We start from the raw sequence: 18889 nt of genomic DNA, 5'->3' as shown, positions 1-18889 counted from the left end.
AAAAAACAAAGTTAAACTGAATTTTTTCCTCTGAAAACTTCTTCTGTATTCCATATTCATATTAAGAGTGGCAACAAACTGTCAATACACAGTCCAGAAACTGTGGAGCCATTTTTAGTACTTGCTAATAAATACATGAGGATAAAGGCAATTTTTTAGCGGTTTCTAAAAAAAGCAAAACAAAAAATTACAATAAAGGTAGAAAAGAACATTTCAGCCAGAGGCCCCCTGTGCAAAGATCCTGAGGCATGAAAAGTTCTATGCCTTTAATGACCTGAAAGGTGAGCAGGGTTGGAGCACAGGTGATAGGGAGAAATAGTTAGATGGAAAAAGAAATCTGAGTTTGAGGCACCAGGGGGACATCTAAGTGAAGATGTCTAACAACTGAAATGGGGACCAAAACTTCTAGAGCAATAAAGGCTTGGAGCAGCTATTTTCTTTGTGTACCTCATACATTTCACACTCTGTACCTCCCCTTTTTCGGGTAACTAATCTTATCCTCCATCAAACAGAGAGGCATATGACCAGCTTAGCCAATTCTAGTACTACATCCTTAGCCATAGCAACTATTCCAACAATGGGAATGTGACCCAGACTGAGCCATCTAGATCTCCTAATGAATATTTTTCCTTTCTGGTCATATGGTATAATCATAAAGGTATGAACAGAGAGCTTTGAGAAACCACTGCTCCAATCTTGTCAGAGAACTCAAACAAGAGACGCAAATATTCACAGAGTAGTGATAAGTAGAGAAAGACTAAAAGTATCCAAGCACCTATGCTTCCCAGATATGAATAGATTAAAAAGAAATTCCCCTTTGGAAAACAATATAATGGCTCCTCAAAAAATTAAGAATTACCACATGAGCCAACAATTCCACTTCCAGGTATATACCCAAAAGAAATGAAAGCAGAGACTTGAAGAGATTTTTGTAAACCCATGCTCATTACAGTATTGTTCACAAAGCCAAAAGGTAGAAGCAATCCAAATATCCTTTGACATGAACTCACAGGTACAGCAGATATAAGAAACTTCATTTAAAAAAGAAGAAAAATATTAAATTAAAAAAATAGTATTATACGTAATAAATAAAATTATTTTAAAAATATTAAAAAGAATATTAAATTTAAAAAAAGAAAAATATCCTTTGACAAATGAATAGACAAATAAAATGTAGTGAATACATACAATGAATTATTATTCAACCTTAAAAAGAAAGAAAAAAAATTTTTTTTTTTTTTTAAGACAAGGTCTTGCTGTCACCAGACTGGAGTACAGTGGCATCATCATAGCTCACTGCAGCCTCCAACTCCTAGGCTCAAGTGATCCTCATACCTCAGCCTCCCAAGCAGCTGGGACCACAGGTACATGCCACCATGCCCTGCTAATGTTTTTTATTTTTTGTAGAGATAGGGGTCTTGCTACTGCCCAGGCTGGTCTTGAACTCCTGGCCCAAGTGATCCTCCCACCTCCGCTTCCCAAAGTGCTAGGATTACAGGTGTGAGCCACTACAGCTGGCCAAAAGAAAAAAAATTCTGACTTATGCTACAACATGAATGAACCTTGAAGATGTTAAGTGAAATAAGGCTGTCACAAAAAGGCAAATACCATAATGATTCTTTTTTTTTTTTTTTTTTTTGAGACAGAGTCTTGCTCTGTTTCCCGGGCTACAGTGCTGTGGCGTCAGCCTAGCTCACAGCAACCTCAAACTCCTGGGCTCAAGCAATCCTCCTGACGGGGGTCTTGCTCTTGCTCAGGCTGGTCTCGAACTCCTGACCTCGAGCGATCCTCCCGCCTCAGCCTTCCAGAGTGCTAGGATTACAGGCGTGAGCCACCGTGTCCAGCACCATAAGGATTCTATTTATATAAGGTAGCTGAGTAGTCAAAATAATAGAGACAGAAAGTAGAAGGGTGGTTCAGAGGCTGGGAGGAAGGGAAGAATGTCGAGTTGTTGTATAATTGGTATAGCATTTCAGTTTTGCAAGATGAAGAGTTCTGGAGATTAGCTGCACAACAATATGAGTGTACTTAACCATACTGAACTATATACATAAAAATGGTTAAGATGGTTAAATTCTATGCCATGTGTATTTTTCCAAAATTAAAAAATTTTTAATTCCCTTTTTTTACTTAAACCAATCACTTAACAACTGAAAAAAAAAAAAAAAAGGCCTGTTGAATATGAAAACTGACAGCTCAGTATAGTACCAGACCTTGACATTAGAATTCACCAAGTTTGGGCTGGTGAGGTGGCTCACGCCTGTAATCCTAGCACTCTGGGAGGCCGAGGCGGGAGGATAGCTTGAGCTCAGGAGTTTCAGACCAGCCTGAGCAAGAGTGAGATGTGTCTCTACTAAAAATAGAAAAAAATAGCCAGGAAGCTAAAAATAAAAACACAAAAATATCCGAGCATGGTGGCGAGCGCCTATAATTCCAGCTACTTGGGAGGCAGAGGCAGGAGCATTTCTTGAGTCCAGGAGTTTGAGGTTGCTGTGAACTAGGCTGATGCCATGGCACTCACCCAGGCAACAGAGTGATACTCTATCTCAAAAAAAAAAAAAAAATTGACCAAGTTTGGAGTAAGTGGTAGTAAGAATTTCCTCACAGTCTAGCAATCTAGCAGTTCCTGTTATACTGTAGTACACCAGTTGTTTAACCTGATATATTCTGGGACCCAAACTACATGCTTATCCTTAGGGAAACTGAGAGAAAAATGTCAGGATATTAAACTACTTTGGTTACCTCTTACACCTTTTTCAATGTCGTATCACAAGAGCAAAAAGCTTGGATATAAAGGAGACTGCCTGAAAGCAGAAAGAGTATAGCGATAGGACAGAAAGAGACCCTGGATCTAAGGGGTTGGTTAATCACACTCTATAATGAACTCCCAAAGCAAAATATCTATCCAAAGTTATTACACTGATTAGGAAGAGAAACCTAGGAGGATCCAGGACAATTGAATCCAAATAACCCAGGTCCCTTAGAAGTATTTCCTATCAGTTCATTCTGTACTCCACCCTCAACCATGATAAGCCATAATCAAGTGGGCTGCAACCTGGAGGCAAGGTGTCAGTTGGCACCACTTTACAATTCCAGGCAGAAATGCAGAGCTCTCAGGCCTGCTGGAAGAAACAGAAAGCAAACAGCAGAGCAGGGTTCAATTCAAACACTTCAACTTTTAAACTGATTAATAGCTAATATAATTTTCCTAAATATTATATAATAACTTAAATCTATAGATAGCTAATAGGCTTCTAGACTGTTTTGCCAGAAAACCTTCAAGTATGGCAAAGACAAGCCTCCATACCTAATGCAATCTACATGTATCCTTAACTGCTCCACCATGAAGCAGGCTGCTAAGGCAGCACAGTGGTGATCAAAAGAATCCTCTCCATTATTTCCCCTAGGGTAGGTACAATGAGAAACAAAGGGCAATGGACAAAGAATAGTATCCAAGCTGCAGCAGGCACAACCAGAGAAGGACATATCAAGAAACTCCAATTAGAGAAAAATTAGCCCTAGTTAGCGTTTCTCAAAGTGATGCTGGACTTCAGTGAACCTTACTCTTTCCCACAGCCAAATTTCACTCAATTATGAACATCTCATGGTTTGCCACACAAAACACCTAAACTAAGACGTTATTGAAAAACAAACAGAAGAGCCAAATTCTAGAAATGTTGTAAGAGATTGGGGACATAAGAGTGAGCAAATGTCTTGGAAATGTAAAATAAAAATCATAGGAGGCCATTGTTTTGGGCTAAGCTCCTGCACTAGCCTCCAAAAGACTAGACTAAAAATCAAAATGGAGTCACCTGTGCTAAAGTTCTATGTCACCAAACCGAAAGTTGTTATCTGACCTTAAGAGAAATCAGGAAAGAGAGATATTTCCCAAACGGGCCAGTTTCAATCTTCAACCAGCATGATAATGAAGTTTCCTTTGTTTTAATCCTTACAACAAAAGGTAACCTGAAGTAACCTGATGTTATCCAATCAGTTATCTCTCTATTGTTCCCTTTCCCTGTCCCTGCCTGACAGCCAAGTAACTTTGATATGACCAATCTGCTTTCTCTTCTTTGATTCTCCATTCTAAGGTCCCTCTCTGTCTATAAAACCAACCTCTTCTGCTCAGCTCATTGGAACACTTACTCGATTTTATGGAATGAAGTGTTATAGAATCACAAATAAAGCCAATTAAGATCTTTAAGATAAATTGCTGTGACTGCACCACTGCAATCCAGCCTGGGCAGCAGAGCAAGACCCTGTCTTTAAAAAAAAAAAAAAAAATTTAAACGGAATTACCGTATGAGCTAGCAATTCTATTTGTGGGCATATACCCAAAAAGATTTGAAAGCAGACCAGACACAGTGGTTCATGCCTGTAATCCTAGCACTCTGAGAGGCTGAAGCAGAAAAACTGCTTGAGGCCAGGAGTTCAAAACCAGCCTGAGCAAGAGTGATACTCCTGTCTCCACAAAACAAAAAAATAGAAAAATGAGCCACGCATGGTGGTATATACGCCTACAGTCCCTGCCATTCAGGAGGCTGAGGCAGAAGGATCTCTTAAGCCTAGGAGTTGGAGATTGCAGTGAGCTATGATGACACCACTGTACTCTAGCCCAGGCAACAGAGCCAGAGACCCTGTCTTTAAAAAAAAAAAAAAAAAATTGAAAGCAGAGTCTCAAAGAGATTATTTGTAAACCCATGTTCACAGTAGTATTATTCACAATACCTAAAACAGGAAAGCAACCCCAAGAGCCCATAGATGAATGAATGGATAAACAAAATGCGGTATGTACATACAATGAAATATTATTCAGCCTTAAAAAGGAAGCAAATTCTGACATTTGCTAAAAAACAGATGAACCTTGAAGATATTATGATAAGTGAAATAAGTTAGTCACCAAAAAGGCAAATACCATCTGATTCCACTTATGTAACGTTGATTTAGAATATTCAAAATCAGAGAGATAAAATGTAGAATAGTGGTTGCCAGAGGCTGGAGGGAGGGGGAATGTAGAATTATCATTTAATGGGTATTACAAGAGGAAAATAGTTATGAAGACGGATGGTGGTGATGGCTGCACAACATGAATGCATTTGTTACCTCAGAATTGTATACTTATGGACAGTTAAGATGGTATATTTCATGCTATGTCCATTTTACCACAATAAAAATTAGAAACAAACAAGTCTCAGACAAAGATAGACTCAAGAGTGTATCAGTCAATACCCAACTAGGAACTGAAAGCAACTCAGTGTATTTAAAACAGGGAATTTAATGAAGACAACTGGTTGCACAGGTGCTGGAAGAGCTGAGACGCCAAGTAAGGAACTGTGAGGCAACCTACCCATTAGTAACAGCAGGAAGGCATTACGACCCCTAGGCTAGGGAGACAAAGAGAAGAGTACAGGGTGGAGGTCACCTGACAGAAACTGGAATGCCAAGGGGATTGCCCAGGGGAAGCTAGAACCATGGAGAAAATGCAGCTGCTGACAGAAAGAGGGAGGGAATAATATGCTTCCCTTTCTCCCACTCAGTATCAGTGACTTCCAAACTCAGCCAGAAAACGACAGACATGGTAGCCAGGAAAATAAGGGGCAGCTGCCTTGTGAGAGAGAGCAAGAAAAGAGCAATCAATTATACCGGAGAACAAACAGACCTTGGACTAACATAAATACTGTTCAGAAAAAAATAACTTTCAAACCTAGAAAGTTCAACACTAATGATTATTTTGCAGTTACAAACCTATACAAATGACAAACTTGAATTAATAACCTTCTAAGAAAATTTTAACCCACTTTAGCTTAAGTTTAAGGCTACACACTGTTACAGTTACTGTAAGACTTGTTGTACAATATAATATTAGCTCTAAAGACGGTTTCTGTAGTGTGGTTATGTTACCTTTTAAAATAAAATGAATTTTTAAAACTATTATACAAAGTTACTATAAGAGACCGTAATCTGACTAAAGTAATGGCTCTCTTTTTAGAATCAGGTCAACCCCAAACAAACATTTAATTCACATGTCCCAAAAAAGTTAAAACCATACCGTTTAAATCTGCATTTTCAAATCTGACCCAGACTATTTTCTCCTTTTCTTCTGTTAGAGGTGTTCCACTGTAAGCCTGCATAGTAAAGTAAACAGAAATGTTTGAATAAAAATATTTCACAGCTCTAACAGTACTGATGTTTCAAAACAGAGTCTCTTAAATAATGCCAATACTATACTCCTCCAACTTCACCAACCCTATATCTTGGTTAACTAGCACATTTTGGAACATTATTACTCCCGTTGAATTATCTAGGAATCTGATGACCTTGGTCAAAAAGGAATTTTTAACCTCTTAAAAAATTACATAAACCTAAAATACAATGATCACAATCTATTATGAAGCATCACTCTAATTCAAAGGAACACAAAAAACCAAACCAACCCTCTATATTGGTCAATAAATAAGGCAGCCTAAAAAATATACAAAACCACCACCCTTATAAGTTCCCAGATGTTTGACAACAGGCAGTTACACTCCACCTACACTTTTCAAAGAGTATGACTGCACTTTTTCAGTTTCTTATCTGGCTTCCAGACCAAACCTATCAGCTAATTCCTGGAAGCCTGCAAGCGTCACAAAGATAAGCATTAATGTCCATGACTTGTCAACAGTATTCAAAAGGAGGCATCTCTCCATAAAGGACGTTTTTATTTAAAATTTTTAAAAGATTGTATATACTTAGAAGTATTTAGACTACCAACAAAGCAGCTGCAACTTTTTTTGGAATTATAAAGCTGTATTCAGTTTGCAGAACCATTATTTAATATAAGCTGTATCAAAATCATACAAAATCGATCATCTCATATATACTTTGTTATATACAACCTTCTATAAATTTCCATGTCAATTTACAGCACCCATACTGTGTCCCACAAAGCTAATGGCTACTGAAAATACCACTAAGATGAGGTTATCTTAATACTAGGTTTACTATTAAAAAGAAAAATCGCCGGACGCGGTGGCGCGCGCCTGTAGTCCCAGCTACTCAGGAGGCTGAGGCAGGAGGATCGCTTGAGTAAAAATAAAAAAAAAAAATAAAATAAATCACCTTACATATGATTTAAATTATCTTTTTTAAAAAAACAAGTAAGATGCATATTGGGCAATTAATTTCTTTGGAGAAGAGGAAAACCTGCACTGCACTGGAACAAACTAATTTCTCAACTTTATCTTTGGACACTTCATCCTTATCTTCTTCTTCAGTCTTTCTCTTTTCATCCTTGAAAATTCTATTTTTTTCTATTTTTATTTTTTATTTTTTGTAGATATCAAGGTCTCACTATGTTGCCCAGGCTAGTCTTGAACTCCTGCCTCAAAAGATCCTTCTGCCCTGGACTCCCAAAGCACCAGAATTACAGGCATGAACACCACACCTGGCCCCCCTAAAAATCCCTTTATTAAAAATAAACTCTTTTAGGCCGGGCACGGTGGCTCACACCTATAATCCTAGCACTCTGGGAGGCCGAACCGGGAGGATCGCTTGAGCTCAGGAGTTCAAGACCAGCCTGAGCAAGAGCGAGACCCCCATCTCTACTAAAAATAGAAAGAAATTAGGTGGATGACTAAAAATATGTATGGAAAAAATTAGCCGGGCATGGTGGCACATGCCTGTAGTCCCAGCTACTCTGGAGCCTGAGGCAGAAGGATTGCTTAAGCCCAAGAGTTTGAGGTTGCTGTGAGCTAGGCTGACGTCACAGAACTCTAGCTCGGGCAACAGAGCAAGACTCTGTCTCAAACAAACAAAACAAAAAACAAAAAAAAAAAAAAACTTTTGTTTTGGAATAATTTTAGAGTATCTAACACAGTACAGAAAGTTCTCATTATATTCCTCATCCAGTTTCCCCTAATGTTAATTATCTAATCTAATCAAATTTTGCATTATTATGGTACATTTGTCAAAATTACAAAACTAACATCATGCCTTACCATTAACTAAACCCCAGATTTATGTGAATTTCACAAGTTTTTCCACTAATGTCCTTTCTCTGCTCTAGGATCCAATCTAGGATACCACACTGCATTTAAAGAAAACTCCTTTTTTTCTATATCAGGCTTACTGATAAAGTAGTAACATTTTCAAATTTTTCTTCAGCTTAGCAGACTTATTGTAAGACTAGTTATCATCTGCAACATTATTCAACATTCTGCCAACTACTTCACAACATCTTTCAATATGCCTTCCTTTGATTTCTGGGTGATATACAGAACAAAAGAAGGCCAAAAGAGACCTTTCAGTGTATAAAGATTCCTGAACCTCTTTTTGTTTTCCTTATGAGGGGAAAATAGGTCTTGCATAAGGAGGCTTGTATGCTTTCACTATGTCTTCAAGTTTTCCTCTCTCCTTAGCAGATGTGGTGTTCTTTTTTATTAAGCATTTTTGAGAAACTTCTATGAAGTTGACTAAAGTACCTAAGTACTGCTTTTCGTACTTCCTGCCGGTTTGCACAAATAAGACACGTCACGTTATTCTGCCTCTCAGCTTATGATCTCCTTTGCCCAAGCTTAGACATTTTATTCTTAGTGAGATACAAACTCACCCAGTGCCCATTCCAGCTTTCATTTGCTGTCCTTATGGAAGTCAGAGTACTACGACACAAAACTTTCCCCAGGACTGATTTATTTATTTATTTGAGACAGAATCTCACTCTGTCTCCTGGGCTAGAGTGCCATGACATCAGCCTAGCTCACAGCAATCTCAAACTCCTGGGCTCAAGTGATTCTCCTGCCTCAGCCTCCCAAACCTGGGATTATAGGCACTTGCCACCACGGCCAGCTAATTCTTCTATATTTAGTAGAGATGGGGTCTTGCTCTTGCTCAGGCTGGTCTCAAACTCCTGAACTCAAGTGATGCTCCCACGTTAGCCTCCCAGAGTGCTAGGATTACAGGCATGAACCACCGCACCCAGCTGGTTTACAGTGCTTTTCTTCAAACAAGAACAACTGTTTTAGTTCTTTTATTTAGAGTCGAAACATTCATCCTATACTTACAAGATTTATTTACTTCTCCTTTTATACCTTATCTGGTTTGGGGATTTGCTTGGTTTGTTGTTTTGTTTTTTTGGTTTTTTTTTAGAGATAAGGTATCACTCTGTCACCCAGGCTGGAGGGCAATGGTGCATTGGAGAGACCACAACAAGCTTACTATAACCTTGAACTCCTGGGCTCAAGAGATCCTTCTGCCTCAACCTCCCAAACTGCTGGGATTAAAAGTATGAGACACCACACCTGGCCTGGTTTCTAACACACATACAAACACACACACTAAGCACAAAGTTATTTTTGAATGTTACAAAATGTAGCTATAGGCCGGACGTGGTGGCTCACGCCTGTAATCCTAGCACACTGGGAGGCTGAGGTGGGCGGATCATTTGAGCTCAGGAGTTCGAAACCAGCCTGAGCAAGAGCGAGACCCCATCTCTACTAAAAATAGAAAGAAATTATATGGACAGCTAAAAATATATATAGAAAAAATTAGCCGGGCATGGTGGTGCATGCCTGTAGTCCCAGCTACTCGGGAGGCTGAGACAGGAGGATCACTTGAGCTCAGGAGTTTGAGGTTCCTGTGAGCTAGGCTGACGCCACAGCACTCACTCTAGCCTGGGCAACAGAGTGAGACTCTGTCTCAAAAAAAAAAAAAAAACCAAAAAAAACAAAATGTAGCTATAATCACTATAGGTATCATTCTGTATGTTGCCTGATATTTTCACTATAGAGAACATAACGTCTGCAGTGGGCTATTGTCAAAAGTGTAATTTTTAATTACTGTAAATTATTCTATAGCAACCATGATAAATCACCATTTGCTTAACTGTTAATTGACATTTGAGCTGTCTACAATGTTTTATACTGAAAATGTAAAAATTTCATACACACTGAAAAGTTCTGAGCTTTAACTTTTTCCTTTGTTGAATTATTTTTTTAAAATAAGTTTCATAAGTGGAATTATTAGATCAAAGAACATACCTAAGGACTACTACCAGCCATCGATGCTATCACAACTAGAATTAGCTCAATGGGTGATAACTAAAGAAGCTGCTATCCAATCTAACAAAACATTTTCTCTCTTTAGGAGGACATCTGCAGATGCCGAGAATAATTTCTAGACTCCATGAATTTGATGATTCCCAGTATAAAGAGGTAGAACATAACATCAGCAGAAAATATCATTTTCCAATGTCTGACCACAAAGTACCAATGTGGGATTCTGAATTAAATGTCAGGAAAAAGAGATTAGAAAGCACTGTTCTCAGCCACGCATGGTAGCCCATGCATGCAATCGTAGCACTTTGGGAAGCCAAAGCGGGAGGTATAGCTTGAGGCCAGGAGTTCAGGAGACAAGCCTGAACAAGAGCAAGACCCCATTTTCAACTAAAAACAGAAAAATTAGCTGGGTGTCGTGGTGTGCGTCTGTAGTCTCAGCTACTCGGGAGGCTGAGGCAGAAGGATCGCTTGAGCCCAGGTGTTTGAGGTTGCAGTGAGCTTAGATGATGTCACTACACTCTAGACTGGGGCAACAGAGCAAGACACCATCTCAAAAGGAAAAAAAAAAAAAAAAGAAAGCACAGTTCTCATGTCAACCAAACAGTAAAGAAAATGTCTAACACAACAAAAAGTTACTCCTATTATTGCTTTCTAAGCAAAATATGGTGAGTAGCTCCTAAAGTGACTATGTCACTGAGAACTTGTAATGTCTTCAGCTTATCTGATCATTTAGACTACTGATTGTACGTCATAAATCTACATCTCTGCCCTGAATCTTTAGTCTTCTCAGGCTCCCTCCAACAAAGACTACTTACTATCTCCTTTGCTTTATATGACAACCTTTTAGCCTCAAAATAAACCTATGATGAATATAATGATTAACCCCATTTTATGCACAGAAACACTGATGTTCAAAAAGTTCAGTAACTTGTCCAGAGCTAGTAAGATGTAGAGCTGAAATATATAGCCAGATCTAATATCAAAGTCTGCTCTCAATCAGTAAGCTGCTCTAAGCCCAACATACAAAATATTAAGTTATAACTTCTCTGCCAAATAAAGCAAACACCTACTATGATCCCCATTGTTCCCATCACATACCCACTCAATTTATCAATGTTAGATTTTATTCTACTCTATGCCTCAATTCAAATGGCATCTCATTCATTAAACCTTATTTGATGTCCCCCAACTAGATTTAATTTACCTTCACTATGTTACCATCGCACTTTGTCTTCTAGGCCCCTCTCATAAAGCTGGGACACTGATTCTATCAATGTCCTTTTTGAACAGTGCAGTTACAGAGACCACGGTAGTCAGGGATGACTGACATAACCATAAGGAGAAAATACGGAAAACTTTTTCTTGAGTAGTTTCACTAGAACAGTGTTTCCCAACGCTACCGTTTCATAAGAATTATCTAAGATTCTTTTTTTTTTCTTTACCCTGGCGCAGCAACTGAGATTCTTATTATAGACAAAAGTTACTGAACACAATCTCAAATCCAATGTGTCAGACTCTACTCTCTGAGAGAGGAAATTATTACCACTTTTAACAAGTGTGCCAAGTGATAATTAGGTTTAAGTTTGAGCAGTAGTATACTAGATGATCCCAGTAAGGCTGTTCTCATTCTTTAGCCTCACATTTATATAAAGGGAACAGTAAGGGACTTAATTTCTTTTAAGTTAGAGTACCAAGAATACACTAGTTGGCATAAAAATACTGCTCAACATAAAAGAGATGTAGATTTATGCTCAGGTGTAATATTTAGTCAATATCTAGTAAATAAAGTACAGAGTGTACATTGCTTTTCTCACTTCAGTCAGGCAACAATTAAGTAGGACAAGATAAAAATTTCAGAAATAGAATCCAACTAGAAAGTCCCAAATCTCAACTCTCTAATAACATCTCACCTTGATTCCTCTCAGGAGAGCAAGTCCCTATGGAGTAATAGTTATGCCATTGTCATCACAACCCTGAGGCACACCTACACAGTAAGAAGTATAGTTCCACTCTACCAATGCTCAGGAGGCTAAAACATCAGAAGCCTTTCTGAAGTTGCTGATGCTAGTGTCAAGTTTAGAAAACAGAACATTTCAAAAAAAAAAAGAAAGAAAGAAAAAAAAGAAAAGAAAACAGAACATTTCAGAGCTTCCCTGGACAAAGGTAAAACCTACTATTTCCAAAATCACACATAGATGCTTACCTGTGGCACAACATCCTGTAGAAAAGTCACAACACTTTCCATGTAAGACTGCTCTCTGGAAAAGGATGAAATGGATAAAATTTATCATGAGACCTTAATATAGACTATGAAAAAATTCTATTTACAAGCCTTAATAAAGTCACTCATAATATTAAAACTAGGAAAAAAAAAAAAAAAGGTCAGGTGGCTAGGAGGGAGGGGGAAAAAAAGGCCAGCTCTTATCACCTGACAATTCTCCTAAACGATTTTCTGGTTTCATGAGTCTTTGTATATGTTATCAAATGTAACTGACCTTTTAACATTTTTAAACATTATCTCATTTTTTTGTTTGTTGTTATTTTGTGCTTGGTTTTTTGTTTTCTTTTTGAGACAAGGTCTCATTCTACCCTCCAGGCTAGATAGCAGTGGTGTCATCATAGCTCACTGCAATCTCAAACTACTGAGCTCAAAAGATACTCCCACCTTAGCCTCCCAAAGTGCTGGGATTACAGGCATGAGCCACTGTGCACTGCGCCTAGCCTTTTATCTTTTTTTTTTTTTTTTTTGAGACAGTGTCTCACTCTGTTGCTGGGCTAGAGTGCCATGGCATCAGCCTAGCTCACAGCAACCTCAAACTCCTGGGCTCAATCAATCCTTCTGCCTCAGTCTCCCGAGTAGCTGGGACTATAGGCACATGCCACCATGCCCAGCTAGTTTTTTCTATATATTTTTCCAGCTAATTTCTTTCTATTTTTAGTAGAGACAGGGTCTCACTCTTGCTCAGGCTTGTCTCGAAAACTCCTGAGCTCAAATAATCCACCCTCCTCGGCCTCCCAGAGTGCTAGCATTACAGGCATGAGCCACCACGCCCGGCCTGCCCGGCCTTTTAAACATTATCTCTTTTTAAAACTCATGCTTACTGTGGTATCAGTTTATAAGAAAATGAAAAAAAAGTTAAGCTCTCCTAATTTGACAGAGATAGTTTCTAACTTGTATTTGAAGGAGTGACGACAAGATGGAAGACCTGGCTAAGGCAGGACCTTCCTCTTGAGTCAGAGAATGCCCTAGTTAGGGCAAGAAAAACAGTTGCTGATGATTCAGTATTTAGTGAGTTAGTGTTTAAATTGGTTATGAACCTAGTCCCTTATCTCTATGTAGCAAATGAATCTGCATTTTGCTGCAGGTGCAGGCATTAGAACTCACATAACTTTTGGCATAGAAAAGACATGGGAAAATATTAAAATGCATAAAAGTGAGGGAAAAAATAACATTGTTAAGGACACTATATATATACACACACACACATACATATGTATATATATATATTTTTTTTTTTTTAAAGACAGAGTCTCCCTCTGTCATCCCGGGTAGAGTGCAGTAGCTCACTGCAACCTCAAACTGCTTGGCTCAAGCCATCCTCTTGCCTCAGCCTCCTGAGTAGCTGGGACTACAGGAGCACACCACCACACCTGGCTAATTTTTCTATTTTTTGTAGAGATGGGGCCTCGCTCTTGCTCAGTCTGGTCTCAAACTCCTGGTCTCAAGTGATCCTCCCGCCTCAACCTCCCAAAGTACTAGGATTACAGGCATGAGCCACCATGCCTAACCAAGAAAAACAATTTTTTCAAAATACTAAGTCAAATTCATTTCAGGAGATGTGAAAAATTACATCAGAAATATTATGAATTTTTATGAATCCTATAAAAAAACAATATGCCTTAGAGACCTATGAAAATTGATAAAGCCTAAAGAAAAGATTAGGCCGACCTCTCTAGTATCTTTTGTGTTTTTTTGCCACTCTCCTAACTTACTCTGCTTCAGCTGTATGCAACTTCAATTCCTGGAATACACCAAGCTCTTTTTTGAGTCAACACCTTTACACCACATTTCTTTCTGCCTATATTCCTTCTCATATATACTCTTCCTTTCAGATCTCCAGCTTAATTGTTGCCTCCTCGGAGAGACATTCCAACATCACTATGTAGATTCCCCCTAGTCATTCTCTATCATAGCACACTGTGCAAGGTCACAGCCTATAATTATTTTACTTGTTTACTTATTTAATATTTCCCCCACTAGAATGTAAGCTCCATTACACAAAAGAATCCATCTCTCATATTTACCTTGTATTTCCAGAATCTATAAGCCATAAAGCCAATCCTTAGGCTTGGAGTAGATGCTGAAGCATTATTTGTTAAAAGAACACTGAATGAATGAATGATTTTTTAAAACCACTAAAATTATGTATCACATAACAAAATGCAATACATTTTGAATACCCTATGGTGAAACAGCATAGAATACTATATAAGTGCACAAACTGCCTGGGTTTGATCCTGGCTCCCCTTCCTTGCTGTTACCAAGGATATCTTAATCTCTCTGATTTGGTTTCCTCACCAGTAAAATGGAGATTAAAACATTACCTAACTCAAAGCTATTAACATGCTTAATTTGTTGCCAGGGTCCATAGTTAGCGAAGAAATATAGCTCTGAGAAATGTAGCAGGGAAAAAGGACATATTATGGTAAAATATCATATTCATATTATACATGAACTTTTGTTAGTCTGAGAAGGCGATCTTTTTGAAACATGCTAAACTGCCCAAATGAAATAATCCAAAATTTCCTTGAGCGACTTTTTAAAATTTATTTACCTATTATTTTTAGAGACTGGATCTCTGTCACCCAGACTGCAGTGCAGTGGTGCAATCATAGCTCACTAAAGCCTTGAACTGCTAGGCTCATGCAATCCTTCCACCTCAGCCACCCAAGTAGCTGGGAATACAGGCGTGAGCCTCTGTGCCCAACCCCCACAAGAGTATTTTAAAAGGCAGAAAACAAGTTTTTAACTCCTTAGCCAGGTGTAGAGGGTCTTAATTGCCCATCCCAATCTACTGTAAATAGGACAACTTCCCTATATCAGGACTACATTTCATTTATAAAAATAGCTGCCATTTCCCACATCTGGGAAAGGGATTCTATTCCCTTTGCCTAAAATGTATCCTTGACTCTAAGTGCCCAAATTCTATTGAGGCTTTAAAGAAACACTATAAATATTACCTTCTTATTGAAACATTTTCTGATCACTCCACTCAAATACTCCCTCTAAATCCTCATGCTGGTTTTCTGGCATCTCTTATCTTTTACTGATTATACTGATTTCAAGTACATATATCTTTAAGTCATGTTGGATTACAAACTCCTAGTAAGTACAGACATTCTTTGTCAAAGAATGCCTAAAAAATAGAAAAGTACTCTCTATGACTTACTTGGAAACTTTCTGACTAAAACCTAGAGTAAGAGATACATTTTACATCAGGATCTAGTAAATATATGCATATATATGTATATATCTACAAGCATGTCACAAAACAATGCTAGCTACCAGCTATATTTTCTATTCTATTTCATTTTTCTAAATATTGTCCTGACCCACTAAATTGATTTAATGGGCCGGGCATGGTGGCTCACGCCTGTAATCCTAGCACTCTAGAAGGCCAAGGCGGGAGGATCACTTGAGCTCAGGAGTTTGAGACCAGCCTGAGCAACAGCGAGACCCCCGTCTCTACTAAAAATGGAAAAATTAGCCGTGTGTGATGGCATGCACCTGTAGTCCCAGCTATTTGGGAGGCTGAGGCAGAATTGCTTGAGCCCAGGACTTTGAGGTTGCTGTGAGCTAGACAGATGCTACGGCATTCTAGCCCAGGTGACAGACCAAGACTCCATCTCAAAAAAAATAAATAAAAAAATAAATTGACTTAATGGTCCACTAATTTGTTAAACCTGGAGTTTGAAAACCACTGCTCTTTAGGATTTGGCATAGTGCTTTTCATGTACTATAAATATGCTGAAACCTCAACTTAACCTTCCAATTCTTCCTTTTACTTGGCTTTGGCAATGATATTTACTTATCCTTTAAAGCCAAAATTTAAAAGATTTTTATTTATTTATTTATTTATTTAGAGACGGGGTCTCGCTCTTGCTCAGGCTGGTCTGGAACTCCTGAGCTCAAACGATCCACCCGCCTCAGCCTCCCACGGTGCTGGGATTATAGGTGTGAGCCACCACGCCCGGCCCAAAATTTAAGGGATTTTTACAAAGTAATCACTGTTCAAAAAGAAAACCTGAATGTTAGTTATTATTCTGAGCAATTGGGCTTATCTGAAATGTGCTTACGTGACAGCCTGGGGGCGAACCACAACTCCACCAGTGCAACGACTGGGTCTTCTAGGGGAATCTGTAGCCATAGCTTCATTCATAAAACCTGTTTCCAGAACAAAAAGATAGAAAAACGGATCATTATTGTTGGGGGTAGGGAAGAAAGTTTATGGTTGCTCACTAGAGATCCCTTGTCAAGAATACCGAAAATGTAGGAAACTTCCCAGCAGTTCCTTTTATTTTTTTTATTTATTTATTTTTTTTGAGACAGAGTCTCACTTTGTTGCCCGGGCTAGAGTGCCATGGCGTCAGCCTAGCTCACAGCAACCTCAAACTCCTGGGCTCAAGCGATCCTACTGCCTCAGCCTCCCGAGTAGCTGGGACTACAGGCACGCGCCACCATGCCCGGCTAATTTTTTCTATATATATTTTAGTTGTCCATATAATTTCTTTCTATTTTTAGTAGAGCCGGGGTCTCGCTCTTGCTCAGGCTGGTCTCGAACTCCTGAGCTCAAACGATCCACCCGCCTCGGCCTCCCAGTGTGCTAGGATTACAGGCGTGAGCCACCGCGCCCGGCCCCAGCAGTTCCTTTTAACCAGAAAGGGAAAAGAAGAGGATTAACTAGATATTTAAAATTTTCAAATTATTAAGTTTTTTTATTTTGAATTTTAAAAATATTTTTATCGTGCTAATCTCTGTATCGTTCCAATTTTACTATACATGCATACTGCCAAAGTGAGCACTGGTTTCTGGTTTTTGTTTTGTTTTGTTTTATATACAGGACCAGGCCTCAGAACCACAAGACCAGTTAAGGCTCTTGCTGGACTTTTAGTCTGTTGTTAACATAAACAGATCATGGAATAGGAAATTAGTGGAATTTTATGTTGAGATAGTGAAAATACACATGGTACAATATTTCAATACCCAATGAAACAGTGACATGATACCACTCTACCTTCCAACTAAACCTTCCGGGAATCTAAGAGCCAGACTGCATGGCTAGAATTTAAATCATATTTTTAAGCCCCCCCTCCCCCGCTATTGTAACCAAATTATAAGTAACAAATAAGTCAAATAAGTACCAATAGTCAAATAAGTAACATAAACTTATATGATGTTAGAAGCCCCTTATACTTTCCTGTCACATCAATAAATCCGGATCCTAGAACGTGTAATGAGCCTCTGAATCACTGAGGAGGTTTTAAGAGCATGGAGGCTACTTGCTTAAGATGAAAAGAGGACTGACAACAATATTAAAGATCTCTGGCAGGAAAGCCCACACCTGGACCTAATCTTGAAAGCAACTAAAACAATCACTTCTAAGCAGGGAGGATTCTATCACCTTATTTGAAAACTCCCAACCTGGTGAGCCCCACCTCCTACAACCAAAATAGTCTTTGCCCGAACCAGCCCAGCTACCCCTTCCTCAGGGGAGGGTACCTTCACCTCCAGTCCCTCAGCCCTCTCATTTCCATCCCACCCTTTCGTTCTCAAACCACAGTCTCCCAAGCCCTGTCCTTTAAGGGCCTTGTCTCTTGAGGACCACCCTCACCGGCACCTCAGGCCCCACTCTCCTGAAACACACCAGGCACAGCGCTACCCACTTAACCTCCAACAGGAGCCACCGCTGCCCCCGGCCGCCCTCTGGCCCCTTGCCCTTCTCCCCTCCCCCTCCAGTATCGACACCTCTCCCCCGTCGAATTCCTGCCAGCCCAACCCGGTCCCCTCAAGCTGCCTGCCCCTCGTCCTTCCCAAGCCTCCCCAAAGCCAAAGCCCCACCAGCCCTCTCACCGGCCGCCCCGCCGGTAAACGCTGTTCTCCAGCTCAAGGCTCACTGTTTGGAGTCTCCCCGCGTGATTGACGGCTGCCACTTCCTACCACGCCTCAGCGGAACCAGCCCTCTAGCCAATCCCAGAAGAAAACTGGCTACGGCCGGGCACCGCCCTTGGAGGTCAGCTTCGCCAACCAGCAAGTAGAAAAGAGGCGGACCCGCCTCCTGAATTTGTCCAATCCGCTGGGACTGGAGGGAAAACACAACAGTATGTAAGTTCGGGTGAAACCGACGCGCCAGGTTCGGTTGCGAACGCAGGCAGGTGGGTAGGAGTTAACGAGCATGTATATTTTCTTTGCAGACAGCACCTTCGTGGCTTGGTCAACAAAAAGCAACATACCCCAGATTCCTGTCCACCTCATCCGAGCATCTCAGGTTGGGAGCCGGACAGGGAGTCGGGTCTGTTTACATCGAATTCTCGCGACACCTGGTTCGAAACTCAAAGCACGTGGACATGGCAGCTGCCAATCACTTTCAGTTGGCCACTCATCCATCCCCAACCCGCCTTCTGCCCCGCCCTTTGCAATGTGTTTACCTTCCGGGAGCCTAGGCTGGCTCGCGCCTGTGGTCAGCTGAAGTGTTAATCTGAGTAAGGGACGCGACCGCTAATCTTGTCTATTTGAGCTAGGTTTGTAGACCGAGCCTGTCTCCTTCCTTAGCTCAATTTCCATCTCCCGTATCTCT

At 39.8% G+C, this 18889-nt stretch overlaps 1 protein-coding gene across 9 annotated transcripts in view; it reads right to left on the bottom strand.

The window, feature by feature from the left end:
• BCAS3 (BCAS3 microtubule associated cell migration factor) overlaps positions 1 to 18603 on the bottom strand; it is a 555013-nt gene extending 536410 nt beyond the window's left edge. For 6 of the 9 annotated variants that reach the window (XM_069481070.1, XM_069481075.1, XM_069481072.1 and 3 more), the window contains exons 1-4: positions 18166 to 18229; positions 16392 to 16479; positions 12238 to 12292; positions 6050 to 6125 (exon numbers count right to left, since the gene is read on the bottom strand). In XM_069481070.1, the coding sequence (XP_069337171.1) occupies positions 6050 to 6125; positions 12238 to 12292; positions 16392 to 16474 (214 nt within the window). In that variant the 5' untranslated portion in view covers positions 16475 to 16479; positions 18166 to 18229. Of the gene's footprint in view, positions 1 to 6049; positions 6126 to 12237; positions 12293 to 16391; positions 16480 to 18165; positions 18230 to 18545 lie in introns of those variants that run through there. The other 3 variants (XM_069481069.1, XM_069481074.1, XM_069481076.1) reach the window with 1 other exon arrangement.
• Positions 18604 to 18889: the final 286 nt, after the last annotated feature.

This window comes from Eulemur rufifrons, chromosome 9 (assembly GCF_041146395.1).
Source record: "Eulemur rufifrons isolate Redbay chromosome 9, OSU_ERuf_1, whole genome shotgun sequence".
In the NCBI taxonomy this organism is placed as follows: domain Eukaryota; kingdom Metazoa; phylum Chordata; class Mammalia; order Primates; family Lemuridae; genus Eulemur; species Eulemur rufifrons.
The sequence above is the reverse complement of the archived record's forward strand: the minus strand, read 5'-3'. Positions and strand labels throughout refer to the sequence as shown.